Source organism: Oncorhynchus kisutch, linkage group LG13, assembly GCF_002021735.2.
Source record: "Oncorhynchus kisutch isolate 150728-3 linkage group LG13, Okis_V2, whole genome shotgun sequence".
In the NCBI taxonomy this organism is placed as follows: domain Eukaryota; kingdom Metazoa; phylum Chordata; class Actinopteri; order Salmoniformes; family Salmonidae; genus Oncorhynchus; species Oncorhynchus kisutch.
In genome coordinates this window covers 9636118-9649973 of record NC_034186.2, presented here as the reverse complement: position 1 = coordinate 9649973, position 13856 = coordinate 9636118, and the positions used below count along the sequence as shown (strand labels likewise).

The window sequence follows — 13856 nt, the reverse complement described above, 5'->3', positions numbered from 1 at the left end:
TCCAGAAGCTCTTTGTCTAGTCCGAGGTGAGTGATCTCTGTCCTGATATCCAGAAGCTCTTTGTCTAGTCCGAGGTGAGTGATCTCTGTCCTGATATCCAGAAGCTCTTTGTCTAATCCGAGGTGAGTGATCTCTGTCCTGATATCTAGAAGCTCTTTGTCTAGTCCGAGGTGAGTGATCTCTGTCCTGATATCCAGAAGCTCTTTGTCTAGTCCGAGGTGAGTGATCTCTGTCCTGATATCCAGAAGCTCTTTGTCTAGTCCGAGGTGAGTGATCTCTGTCCTGATATCCAGAAGCTCTTTGTCTAATCCGAGGTGAGTGATCTCTGTCCTGATATCTAGACGCTCTTTGTCTAATCCGAGGTGAGTGATCTCTGTCCTGATATCTAGAAGCTCTTTGTCTAATCCGAGGTGAGTGATCTCTGTCCTGATATCCAGAAGCTCTTAGTCTAATCCGAAGTGAGTGATCTCTGTCCTGATATCCAGAAGCTCTTTGTCTAATCCGAGGTGAGTGATCTCTGTCCTGATATCCAGAAGCTCTTTGTCTAGTCCGAGGTGAGTGATCTCTGTCCTGATATCTAGAAGCTCTTTGTCTAGTCCGAGGTGAGTGATCTCTGTCCTGATATCCAGAAGCTCTTTGTCTAGTCCGAGGTGAGTGATCTCTGTCCTGATATCCAGAAGCTCTTTGTCTAGTCCGAGGTGAGTGATCTCTGTCCTGATATCCAGAAGCTCTTTGTCTAATCCGAGGTGAGTGATCTCTGTCCTGATATCTAGAAGCTCTTTGTCTAGTCCGAGGTGAGTGATCTCTGTCCTGATATCCAGAAGCTCTTTGTCTAGTCCGAGGTGAGTGATCTCTGTCCTGATATCCAGAAGCTCTTTGTCTAGTCCGAGGTGAGTGATCTCTGTCCTGATATCCAGAGCTCTTTGTCTAGTCCGAGGTGAGTGATCTCTGTCCTGATATCTAGAAGCTCTTTGTCTAATCCGAGGTGAGTGATCTCTGTCCTGATATCCAGAGCTCTTTGTCTAGTCCGAGGTGAGTGATCTCTGTCCTGATATCCAGAAGCTCTTTGTCTAGTCCGAGGTGAGTGATCTCTGTCCTGATATCCAGAAGCTCTTTGTCTAATCCGAGGTGAGTGATCTCTGTCCTGATATCTAGAAGCTCTTTGTCTAATCCGAGGTGAGTGATCTCTGTCCTGATATCCAGAGCTCTTTTCTGCTGTAAGATATGGTTGCAGAAACATCATGTACGTAATAAGTGACAAATAACTTGGAAAAACACATAATAGCACAATTGGTTGGGCGCCCGTAAAACTGCCTCCATTTCAAACTGCTGTTATTTCTTCTGGCGCCATTTCGAACAATGTAGATATTCCATAACAAATCAGCCGTTTCCAGCTACAATAGTCATTTACAACATTAACAATGTCTACACTGTATTTTGGATCAATTTGATGTTATTTTAATGGATTAAAAAATTTGCTTTTTTTTCAAAAACAAGGACATTTATAAGTGACCCCAAACTTTTGAACGGTAGTGTATGTGTGAAAGTACAACTTAGTTATTGGTTTAATTCTGTTATATATTGTTGAGGTGAGCTACATTTAAATGGATTTATCTTATTTTTCTGAAAAGAGCACAGAGCTGTTATTGTGCCTTAAAAACAACACGTTTTCTATAGGCAGCATATTTTTTAATAAAGTTGTGGGATTTTTGAATATGCTCTTTGTTGGATATGGCAATATGAATATCCTTTTGGCGATGGCGATATGCTAACACATCTCAGGTAGCATTATATTTAAGCAATAAGGCCCGAGGAGGTGTGGTATATGGCCAATATACCACGGATAAGGGCTGTTCTTTACGCACGACACAACGCAGAGTGCCTGGATTACAGCCCTTAGCCCTTAGCCGTGCTATATTCACCATATTCCACAAACACCTTGCTGTTATAAACTGGTTACCTACGTAATTAGAACTGTAAAAATATGTTTGTTTTTTGTCATACCCATGGAAAACAGTCTGATATTCTATGGCTTTCAGCCTATCAGCATTCAGGGCTCAAACCACCTGGTTTATAATGTACATTAGACTGGGCTAGACAGAACCTGTAATAAAGGGAATTTTCCAAATGAAACAAATGGAAAATAAGACACTGGTTTTGCAGTTGCACAGGCTAGTCAGTGTATAAGCACAATTTCCCAAACGGAATGTTATTTCTTATTGAAAAACTTTTGCACTTTTGGAAAAGTATAGGGTGTTTTCTGAGATTAATCTCACTTACAATATCTGGTCAGCCTTGTGTTCATTTATACTTTGTATTCCGTGAGGATGATGGTACTGTCCTGATACTGTATGAGGTGTAGCTAGAGAGATGGCCCTAGGCCCTTGAAGGCAATGAATCACACCTAACGTTTATTCATTTGAAACTCTGTCACACATTCCCTGTTGTTGTCTAGACCTAAAAAATATGTTTGTCTCTTTGTCCGTCTGTCTCTATGTGCATGTCTCTGCATGTTTGTCTCTATGTGCATGTCTCTGCATGTTTGTCTCTATGTCCAGCTCTCTGTCTGTCTGTCTCTATGTGCATGTCTCTGCCTGTTTGTCTCTATGTGCATGTCTCTGCCTGTTTGTCTCTATGTGCATGTCTCTGCATGTTTGTCTCTATGTGCATGTCTCTGCATGTTTATCTCTATGTCCAGCTCTCTGTCTGTCTCTATGTGCATGTCTCTGTCTGTCTTTATGTCTCAGTATGTCTCTGTCTGTCTCTATGTCTGTCTGTCATCCATCGCATCTGTCTGGCTGTCTCTGCCTGTCTCTGCCTGTCCGTCTGTCTGTCTTTGTCCATCTCTCTGTCTGTTCTTTCGTGTCTTCTTTAAACAAGTATGTCTCTATGTCCATCTCTCTGTCTGTTTTCAAATAAACATTTCCTGTCTTTTCACCCTCAATCTGTTGTTTGTCCTCCTTTCACTTCCTGTCTTCATTTATCCAACATCAAGTAGTTATGTCACTGGTCAGTGCTGGGTGGGTTTACCAGTCATCCGGTGAGCTGTGTGGTATCCAAACATAGTTACCTAATCTCTCTTAACAGGATACACAGAGAGAAGTGACCTCTTGATAACCTCACACATACTGTACACACGCAAACCTTTCCATTCCGTGTGTGTATGAATGTGCACGTCAACATGCCTGCAAGTGTGTGTGTGTGTGTGTGTGTGTGTGTGTGTGTGTGTGTGTGTGTGTGTGTGTGTGTGTGTGTGTGTGTGTGTGTGTGTGTGTGTGTGTGTGTGTGTGTGTGTGTGTGTGAAGTAGCTGAGACTCAAGGAAGAGGAGAGGAAAGATAAAGTTGAGAGAAATAGTGAATCTTCTCTCAGTGGCTTTACTGATGTGTCTCTCTTCAGAGAGAATGAGAAAGAGAGAGAGAGCATGAGAGGGAGAATGAGAGAGAGAGAATAGAGGGTGTTATAGAGGGTGAAGGTCTGATGAAGATGAGAGAAAGAAGAGAGAGAGAATAGAGGGTGTTGTAGAGGGTGAAGGTCTGATGAAGAAGAGAGAGAGAGAATAGAGGGTGTTGTAGAGGGTGAAGGTCTGATGAAGAAGAGAGAGAGAGAATAGAGGGTGTTGTAGAGGGTGAAGGTCTGATGAAGATGAGAGAGAGAGAATAGAGGGTGTTGTAGAGGGTGAAGGTCTGATGAAGATGAGAGAGAGAGAATAGAGGGTGTTGTAGAGGGTGAAGGTCTGATGAAGATGAGAGAGAGAGAATAGAGGGTGTTGTAGAGGGTGAAGGTCTGATGAAGATGAGAGAGACTAGTGTGTTAGCCTGTTTCTTCCCCTTGTATCATATTCTGTCCTGTCACCCGATCTGATTAACATCCATTGTTGAATTCTGATTGGGAACTTTTAAAAGTGGAAAGTATTTGAATGTGTTACTAACTGTTCTGTGAAGCCTATTTCAAAGTAGAGGTCTTCACGGATCTTTCCGAATCCTATTGCACGAGATCCGGATCCCACATTATGTAGTTAACCCACGGATCCCCGGTCGGATCCCGCTCGGTGGCCACGGATCCCCGGTCGGATCCCGCTCGGTGGCCACGGATCCCCGGTCGGATCCCGCTCGGTGACCACGGATCCCCGGTCGGATCCCGCTCGGTGACCACGGATCCCCGGTCGGATCCCGCTCGGTGACCACGGATCCCCGGTCGGATCCCGCTCGGTGGCCACGGATCCCCGGTCGGATCCCGCTCGGTGGCCACGGATCCCCGGTCGGATCCCCGCTCGGTGACCACGGATCCCCGGTCGGATCCCGCTCGGTGGCCACGGATCCCCGGTCGGATCCCGCTCGGTGACCACGGATCCCCGGTCAGATCCCGCTCTGTGGCCACGGATCCCCGGTCGGATCCCGCTCGGTGGCCACGGATCCCCGGTCGGATCCCGCTCGGTGACCACGGATCCCCGGTCGGATCCCGCTCGGCGACCACGGATCCCCGGTCGGATCCCGCTCGGCGACCACGGATCCCCGGTCGGATCCCGCTCGGCGACCACGGATCCCCGGTCGGATCCCACTCGGTGACCACGGATCCCCGGTCGGATCCCGCTCGGTGGCCACGGATCCCTTTGTCGGATCCCGCTCGGTGACCACGGATCCCCGGTCGGATCCCGCTCGGTGACCACGGATCCCCGCTCGGTGGCCACGGATCCCCGGTCGGATCCCGCTCGGTGGCCACGGATCCCCGGTCGGATCCCGCTCGGTGACCACGGATCCCCGCTCGGCGACCACGGATCCCCGGTCGGATCCCGCTCGGTGACCACGGGTCGGATCCCGCTCGGTGACCACGGATCCCCGGTCGGATCCCGCTCGGTGGCCACGGATCCCCGGTCGGATCCCGCTCGGTGACCACGGATCCCCGGTCGGATCCCGCTCGGCGACCACGGATCCCCGGTCGGATCCCGCTCGGCGACCACGGATCCCCGGTCGGATCCCGCTCGGCGACCACGGATCCCCGGTCGGATCCCACTCGGTGACCACGTATCCCCGGTCGGATCCCGCTCGGCGGCCACGGATCCCCGGTCGGATCCCGCTCGGTGGCCACGGATCCCTTTGTCGGATCCCGCTCGGTGACCACGGATCCCCGGTCGGATCCCGCTCGGTGACCACGGATCCCCGCTCGGTGGCCACGGATCCCCGGTCGGATCCCGCTCGGTGGCCACGGATCCCCGGTCGGATCCCGCTCGGTGACCACGGATCCCCGCTCGGCGACCACGGATCCCCGGTCGGATCCCGCTCGGTGACCACGGGTCAGATCCCGCTCGGTGACCACGGATCCCCGGTCGGATCCCGCTCGGTGGCCACGGATCCCTTTGTCGGATCCCGCTCGGTGACCACGGATCCCCGGTCGGATCCCGCTCGGTGACCACGGATCCCCGCTCGGTGGCCACGGATCCCCGGTCGGATCCCGCTTGGTGGCCACGGATCCCCGGTCGGATCCCGCTCAGTGACCACGAATCCCCGGTCGGATCCCGCTCGGTGACCACGGATCCCCGCTCGGCGACCACGGATCCCCGGTCGGATCCCGCTCGGTGACCACGGGTCGGATCCCGCTCGGTGACCACGGATCCCCGGTCGGATCCCGCTCGGTGGCCATCGATCCCCGGTCGGATCCCGCTCGGTGGCCACGGATCCCCGGTCGGATCCCGCTCGGTGACCACGGATCTGTGTAGAAAAAAATGTGAAATACCGACCGGATCCAAAATGATATTTGAAGAGTTTAGTTCCTAAACAGCAGACGCAAATTTTACACATTTAGATTGTATTCTCTTAAATGACTGTCATGGGTCCCCTTTCATCAAACCAAATGTGTCAATATCATGGTGTGACAAAATGCTATATTCTCTTGATGAAAATAAGCCACTGCACATCGGTAAGATCGGCTACTTGTTGTGGAAGAGAAGGAGGACACAGCGGAAAAGAGTGATAGCCCCTAGTCTATAAAGTCTACAGAATGTTAGGGTACAGCCAAACGTGAACGCCAGGTAGCCTAGTGGTTAGAGTGTTGGGATAGTAACTGAATGGTTGCTGTATAGAATCCCCGAGCTGACAAGGTAAAAATCTATCATTCTGCCCCTGAGCAAGGCAGTTAGCCCACTGTTCCCCGGACGCCGAAATGTGGATGTCGATTTAAGGCAGCACCCTGCTCCTCTCTGATTCAGAGGTTTTGGGTTGAATGAGGATGACCTGTTTCAGTTGAAGGCATTCAGTTGTACAACTCTGACCTTTCCCTGCTATTCACTGCTCTGAGTCTGGCACATGATGATCATCACATAAAAAATAGTTTCTGAAACATTGAATCGCTCTTTGCTGAAGGAAAGAGAGTACAGAGAGGAAAAACCAACAGGCAAATCTTCATTTATCCACATTATATGGAGGGGGAAAATACCATAGCTATTCAATTGAATTGTTTTATTTATTCAATTTACTTGTTTATTTAGGCTATCTAATTTATTTGTTTAGACTTCACCTATTTAGTAGGCTGTTTTGCTATTTTATTTTGCTGATGGGAGCCTATTCTAAATGGGTTTTGAATTTGAAGCTTGCTGGTCTAACAGGCTTAGCCTAACTTCAGTCTAAATCAATGTTGATCAAAACAGTTAAATAGGCTAGATTGTAATGTTGCTCAGTACAACAATAAGCCTACAGAATATTATGTTACAGACAAAAGTGAACTAATACTCGCTGCTCTCAGTCTGGCATGTGATGGTCATCACATAAAAAGATCCTTCTTCTAAAATATTTGGTCAACAGAAATAAGGAAAACATTTCTGAAAACTTCATAAAATTCTCCATCTACCTATAGAGATGTCATTATGAAAATACTGTAGCTGTAGACCACAAATCGTTTATTTTAGATACAACCAAAAATGCACACAAAAGTTCACTGCTAGACAAGTCAAAACAATTTCGCTGGCTTAAACGAGCAATAAAATTGAATTATTTTGCTTTCGGTTCCATTTGGGTTGTATATCAAATCAAATTTATTTATAAAGCCCTTCGTACATCAGCTGATATCTCAAAGTGCTGTACAGAAACCCAGCCTAAAACCCCAAACAGCAAGCAATGCAGGTGTAGAAGCACGGTGGCTAGGAAAAACTCCCTAGAAAGGCCAAAACCTAGGAAGAAACGTAAGCTATGTGGGGTGGCCAGTCCTCTTCTGGCTGTGCCGGGTGGAGATTATAACAGAACATGGCCAAGATGTTCAAATGTTCATAAATGACCAGCATGGTCGAATAATAATAAGGCAGAACAGTTGAAACTGGAGCAGCAGCACGGTCAGGTGGACTGGGGACAGCAAGGAGTCATCATGTCAGGTAGTCCTGGGGCATGGTCCTAGGGCTCAGGTCCTCCGAGAGAGAGAAAGAAAGAGAGAATTAGAGAGAGCATATACAGACCAGACCCAATTTTGATCCGATTTTCTCTCAGCTCGGACAAGTTTTGGAAAACGGATCCAGTTCGGGTTCATATTGAAATTCTGGGGCCCGAGGAGTCCACTATTTCAAAGCCTCCTCGCCCACCCAGAGAGACAATGAGGTTAATCCATTTCTTTTTCCATTAGATCCTAAGATACCAACTCAAAGACCGCTAGTGGTGACACACACACACACACACCAAATTCAACAACTTCAACATTCTCCTGAGATCTGGCATATTCCACAATATTTGGAACCAAGGTCTTAATCACCCCAATAATTACCGCGGAATCTGTGTCAACAGTCATTTCGGGAAAATCCTCTGCAATATCATCGACAGCAGACTCCAACATTTCCTCAGTGAAAACAATGTCAAATAGGCTTCTTACCAAAATACCATACGACAGACCACATTTTTTATACATTTGCAAAAATGTCGACCAACCTTTTTTCAGTTTGTCATTTGACAAGAAGGGCCTTCTATGCCATCAAAAGGAACATAACATTTGACATACCAATTAGGATCTGGCAAAAAATACTTGAATCAGTTATAGAACCAATTGCTCTTTATGGTTGTGAGGTCTGGGGTCCCTCAACAACCAAGAATTCACAAAATGGGACAAAACCCAACTGAGACTCTGCATGCAGAATTCACCAAAAATATAATCAGAGTGCAACGCAAACCCCTAAATAATCCATGCAGAGCAGAATTAGGACTATACCCACAGGTTATCAATTTCCAGAAAAGAGAAGTGGTTCTGGGGCTCTGGTCACAAATACAAACAGACAACACAGAGCTCCAGGACAGCAACACAATTAGACCCAACCAAATGATGAGAAAACTAGGAGAGGAGAACTACTTGACACATTGGAAAGAATCAACCAAAAAACAAAGCAAATTGTAATGCTACTTTTCCCTAAACAGAAAGTACACAATGGCAGAATACCTGACCAGTGTGAGTGACCCAAAACTAAGAAAAGCCTAGACTCAGTGAGCATTGCCTTGCTATTGAAAGAGGCCACCGTGGACAGACCTCGTTCTCAAGAGAAGACAGGCTATGTGCACACTGCCCACAAAATGAGGTGGAAACTGAGCTGCACTTCCTGTCCTCCTGCCAAATGTATGACCACATTAGAGACACACACTTCCCTCAGATTACACAAACATGCAACGAATTTGAACACAAATGACATTTTGACAAACCTCCGTAACTGTTATGCGAAATATTAAAGTGTGCAATACCAGCAGCAAAATGTGTGACTTGCTGCCAGAAGAAAAGGTGAGAAACACCAATATAACCTATATTTATTTGTCATTCGTACATTTGACTATTGTCACAACACATAGCATTATGTAACATTTTAAATGTCATACTACATTTTTTAACCACTAATAATATAACATTTTAAACATTGTTATTCTTTTGAAACTTTTTTTGTGTAATGTTTACTGTTAATATCGGAGGTTTTCTTTGTTTTGTTTAATTTGATTTGTTTGTTTTTGTTGTATTGTTTATTGTTTATTTTACGTGCTTTGGCAATGTAAACATGTTTCCCAAAGCCCATTGAATTAGAGAGAGAGAGAGGGAGAGAGAGATGCTTGACCAGCTAAAAGCAGTCTGTGTTTCCATCTGGAGTTACAACTCCCCATAGATCTGGTGGTGTTTCAGCAGGTTGGGACTGTTTCATAGATCTGGTGGTGTTTCAGCAGGTTGGGACTGTTTCATAGATCTGGTGGTGTTTCAGCAGGTTGGGACTGTTTCATAGATCTGGTGGTGTTTCAGCAGGTTGGGACTGTTTCATAGATCTGGTGGTGTTTCAGCAGGTTGGGACTGTTTCATAGATCTGGTGGTGTTTCAGCAGGTTGGGACTGTTTCATAGATCTGGTGGTGTTTCAGCAGGTTGGGACTGTTTCATAGATCTGGTGGTGTTTCAGCAGGTTGGGACTGTTTCATAGATCTGGTGGTGTTTCAGCAGGTTGGGACTGTTTCATAAATCTGGTGGTGTTTCAGCAGGTTGGGACTGTTTCATAGATCTGGTGGTGTTTCAGCAGGTTGGGACTGTTTCATAGATCTGGTGGTGTTTCAGCAGGTTGGGACTGTTTCATAGATCTGGTGGTGTTTCAGCAGGTTGGGACTGTTTCATAGATCTGGTGGTGTTTCAGCAGGTTGGGACTGTTTCATAGATCTGGTGGTGTTTCAGCAGGTTGGGACTGTTTCATAGATCTGGTGGTGTTTCAGCAGGTTGGGACTGTTTCATAGATCTGGTGGTGTTTCAGCAGGTTGGGACTGTTTCATAGATCTGGTGGTGTTTCAGCAGGTTGGGACTGTTTCATAGATCTGGTGGTGTTTCAGCAGGTTGGGACTGTTTCATAAATCTGGTGGTGTTTCAGCAGGTTGGGACTGTTTCATAGATCTGGTGGTGTTTCAGCAGGTTGGGACTGTTTCATAGATCTGGTGGTGTTTCAGCAGGTTGGGACTGTTTCATAGATCTGGTGGTGTTTCAGCAGGTTGGGACTGTTTCATAGATCTGGTGGTGTTTCAGCAGGTTGGGACTGTTTCATAGATCTGGTGGTTTCAGCAGGTTGGGACTGTTTCATAGATCTGGTGGTGTTTCAGCAGGTTGGGACTGTTTCATAGATCTGGTGGTGTTTCAGCAGGTTGGGACTGTTTCATAGATCTGGTGGTGTTTCAGCAGGTTGGGACTGTTTCATAGATCTGGTGGTGTTTCAGCAGGTTGGGACTGTTTCATAGATCTGGTGGTGTTTCAGCAGGTTGGGACTGTTTCATAGATCTGGTGGTGTTTCAGCAGGTTGGGACTGTTTCATAGAAATGCAGAAATGCTCATTGGGCAGCTTATCTGGCAGATACGATCGTTCATCGAGATACAGTCACACACACACACACACACAGAATACATCTCCCTCTCAGACACCTATGTTCTGAGATGTACCCTGCGTAGCTGTCGTAGGGACACACAGCATGTGTGGCCTTGCTATAGAAACTGCTAAGAGTGTAGACTGGTTAGAGAGACCTGTCTGGCAGTGGAGTTCTCTGGGTACTCTGACACTCAACCCTTCTCTTCTGACAGACAAACAACCAATAACCCTTTAAAAAAGGCATTTGTGTAGCTTTATTTCAGGGTTTCCTGGTGATGACTCTTTTCAGGAGTGTTTTTCTGTGACATCACACAAGGGCATGTTGCTCACTCTTTTTCCTGTGTGAGGTGACAGTTGACTTGGTTTAACTGCTCAAATCTCCCAACAGCACCTCATCTTGGCTCTAATATGACACATGTAAGGTCATTCTGACAGCAGTGGCTTAGTAAGATGGAACATACAGAACTTCACTTAGTCAAAATCATCAGATATACAACATCCAATGTGCTGTGAATCACTATGTCAAAAACAGTGATGATTTTACTTCCTTAATCAGTCATTGTTGTTTGAGCAGCCCTGGCAACAGTTGTCTGTGATGTGTGTTTGCATTGTGTTGGCACGGTGTACGTGTTTCTCGGTGTCTGAGCTGAGTTGACACAACCCTGTGTTTGTGTGATTCTCCTCAGACGGGGCTCCAAGTGGCTCCCACAGGGCAGCGGTGTGTTGGCATGACGATAATCCTGTTACCGGTGCTGGTGTTAGCCGTGAGCGGCGCCTGATAGAGGGGGAGGGGGGGGGGGGGGGGTGTTCACACCTCAGAGACTCCTGTCTCCAGTGCAGCCTGGTCCTGTCCAGCCTCGTCCAATCCCTGATCCTCGTCTGATCCCAACTCTACTGCCTCCTGGCTAGGGGACAGATCCACCATGACGCACGCACAGCGCTTGGAACCAGAGTGCCTTGTGTAACATATCCAGAAGAGAGACTGTGTGTGTTTGCATGTGTGTGAAATGAAGAGAGAGATTAGACTGAGTTTGTGTTTTTCTTCCCTCTGGTCTGACCAGTTTGTTAATGATGCTGCCTATGTACTTTAGCACCTATTTATTGATGTTCATGTGTTTCCTGCTTCGCAGTTTGTAGTGTACTTTTACTGACCCCCGTCTCCCCTCCTCTTCCTCCTACCTCTACCCCTGTCCTCCTCCTCCCACCCCCATCTCCCCTCCTCCTCTTCCTCCCACCTCTACCCCTGTCCTCCTCCTCCCACCTCTACCCCTGTCCTCCTCCTCCTCTTCCTCCCACCTCTACCCCTGTCCTCCTCCTCCCACCTCTACCCCTGTCCTCCTCCTCCTCTTCCTCCCAACTCTACCCCTGTCCTCCTCCTCCCACCTCTACCCCTGTCCTCCTCCTCCTCTTCCTCCCACCTCTACCCCTGTCCTCCTCCTCCCACCTCTACCCCTGTCCTCCTCCTCCTCTTCCTCCCAACTCTACCCCTGTCCTCCTCCTCCCACCTCCACCCCCATCTCCCCTCCTCCTCTTCCTCCCACCTCTACCCCTGTCCTCCTCCTCCTCTTCCGCCCACCTCTAACCCTGTCCTCCTCCTCCCACCTCTACCCCTGTCCTCCTCCTCCTCTTCCTCCCACCTCTACCCCTGTCCTCCTCTTCCTCCCACCTCTAACCCTTTCCTCCTTCCTCCTCCCACCTCTAACCATGTCCTCATCTTCCTCCCACCTCTACCCCTGTCCTCATCTTCCTCCCACCTCTACCCCTGTCCTCCTCTTCCTCCCACCTCTACCCTTGTCTTCCTCTTCCTCCCACCACTGTCCTCCCCCTCTTCCTCCCACCTCCACCACTGTCCTCCTCCTCTTCCTCCCACCTCCACTGCTGTCCACCCCTGTCCTCCTCCTCTTCCTCCCACCTCCACCCCTGTCCTCCTCCTCTTCCTCCCACCTCCACCCCTGTCCTCCTCCTCTTCCTCCCACCTCCACTAATGTCCTCCTCCTCTTCCTCCCACCTCCACTAATGCCATCCCCCTCCTCCTCTTCCTCCCACCTCCACTAATGTCCTCCCCCTCCTCCTCTTCCTCCCACTCCACCCCTGTCCTCCCCCATTCTCCCCTTCTGCCCTCCTCCTGTTCCTCTCCCCTTCTCCCCCTCCAGTTAACCTCTGAAGGGCTGACCACTGACCTATTGCTGTCGGTCAGTCTGGTGTCAGTGGTGCTGCTACTGGCCCTGGTCAGTACCTCTGTGGGTCTGGTGGTGGCTCTGAACCGTAGGGCCACCCATGGAACCTACAGCCCCAGCCGACAGGAGAAGGAGGGATCCCGCGTAGAGATGTGGAACATAGCCCAGCCGCCGCCCGTGGAGAGACTCATATAAAACATGGTCCAGTTTCAAACCCACCACTCACTGCTGTCCCAACACTGTTCCATGGAAACATATTGAGACACAACTCACTGGCCTGGGCCCAGTTTCAAACCCACCACTGACCCAACACAGGCTGAATCTCAAACCGAACACTTGGCCCTTGAGCCCTTTATCAAGTGATCCAGCCACACTGACTGTCCTGGGCCCAGTTCCAAACCCACTACTCAACACAATGGAGAGACTCATAGAGGAGACTTTATCCCAATATCATTGCTGGGGTAATATAATACTATGTGCCATTTAGCAGACACTTTTATCCACGTTTTACGTATGTGTGGTACCGGGAACCGAACCCACTATCCTGGTGTTGCAAGCACCATGCTCTACCAACTGAGATACAGAGGTCCTTCCTGACCTGATCTTTTGAGTTTATTTTTTGAGTTTATTTTTATTTTTACAGGGACAGTGCACATTAATCAACATTTCAGTAAAAGGGCCGGTTTTAGCCAACCGGCTAATTTTCAACCGCAGTCCCTGGGCAGGTTATTAAAAACAATTACAATATAGACAATAGCAACATAGAACAAGCAAGACATAGCATACAGACAGAGCAACATAGGACAAGCAAGACGTAGCATACAGACAGAGCAGCATAAAACAAAAAGCAGCAAGACAAAATTCATAAAAGCAACAAAGTGTTTCCACACCTCACAAGCTACAGACAACAGACAACATGGAGTGGCAACACACAGCTAGGGACCATGTTCACAAATCTGATTGACCTTTAGCCATGTCTTCAAGCATTTTGTGAAAGTGTGATATGTGGTGCAGTTATGTGTGTCTGATGGCAGTGTATTCCAGACATGGGAAGCTCTCACAGAGAATGCAGATTTTAAATTTTAATCCAGATCTTAAAGCCTGGTCTCATAGACTAGATGTAACATAGTAAAGGTAAATCCAGAATACTGAAATTAGTATGATGTGTTACGTTTTGAATGGTTACATAAGACATAAGACAAAAAGGAAAGTACAGTGGTTGGTCTGGGTGGATGTATAACGCCAATGTCTAGCAACCCAAATGTTTCGTGTTTGAATCATGGCGGGCAGATTTAGAAATTTAGCCACTACTTACTACTTTTGAGCTACTTTGCAACTACTTAA

At 47.9% G+C, this 13856-nt stretch overlaps 1 protein-coding gene across 1 annotated transcript in view; it reads left to right on the top strand.

Moving 5' to 3' along the window:
- crb1 (crumbs cell polarity complex component 1) overlaps nt 1-13208 on the top strand; it is a 58993-nt gene extending 45785 nt beyond the window's left edge. Inside the window, exon 13 of the mRNA XM_031785536.1 lies at nt 12489-13208. Coding sequence (XP_031641396.1) covers nt 12489-12707 — 219 coding nt within the window. The 3' untranslated portion in view covers nt 12708-13208. The remainder of the gene's footprint in view (nt 1-12488) is intronic.
- Nucleotides 13209-13856: the final 648 nt, after the last annotated feature.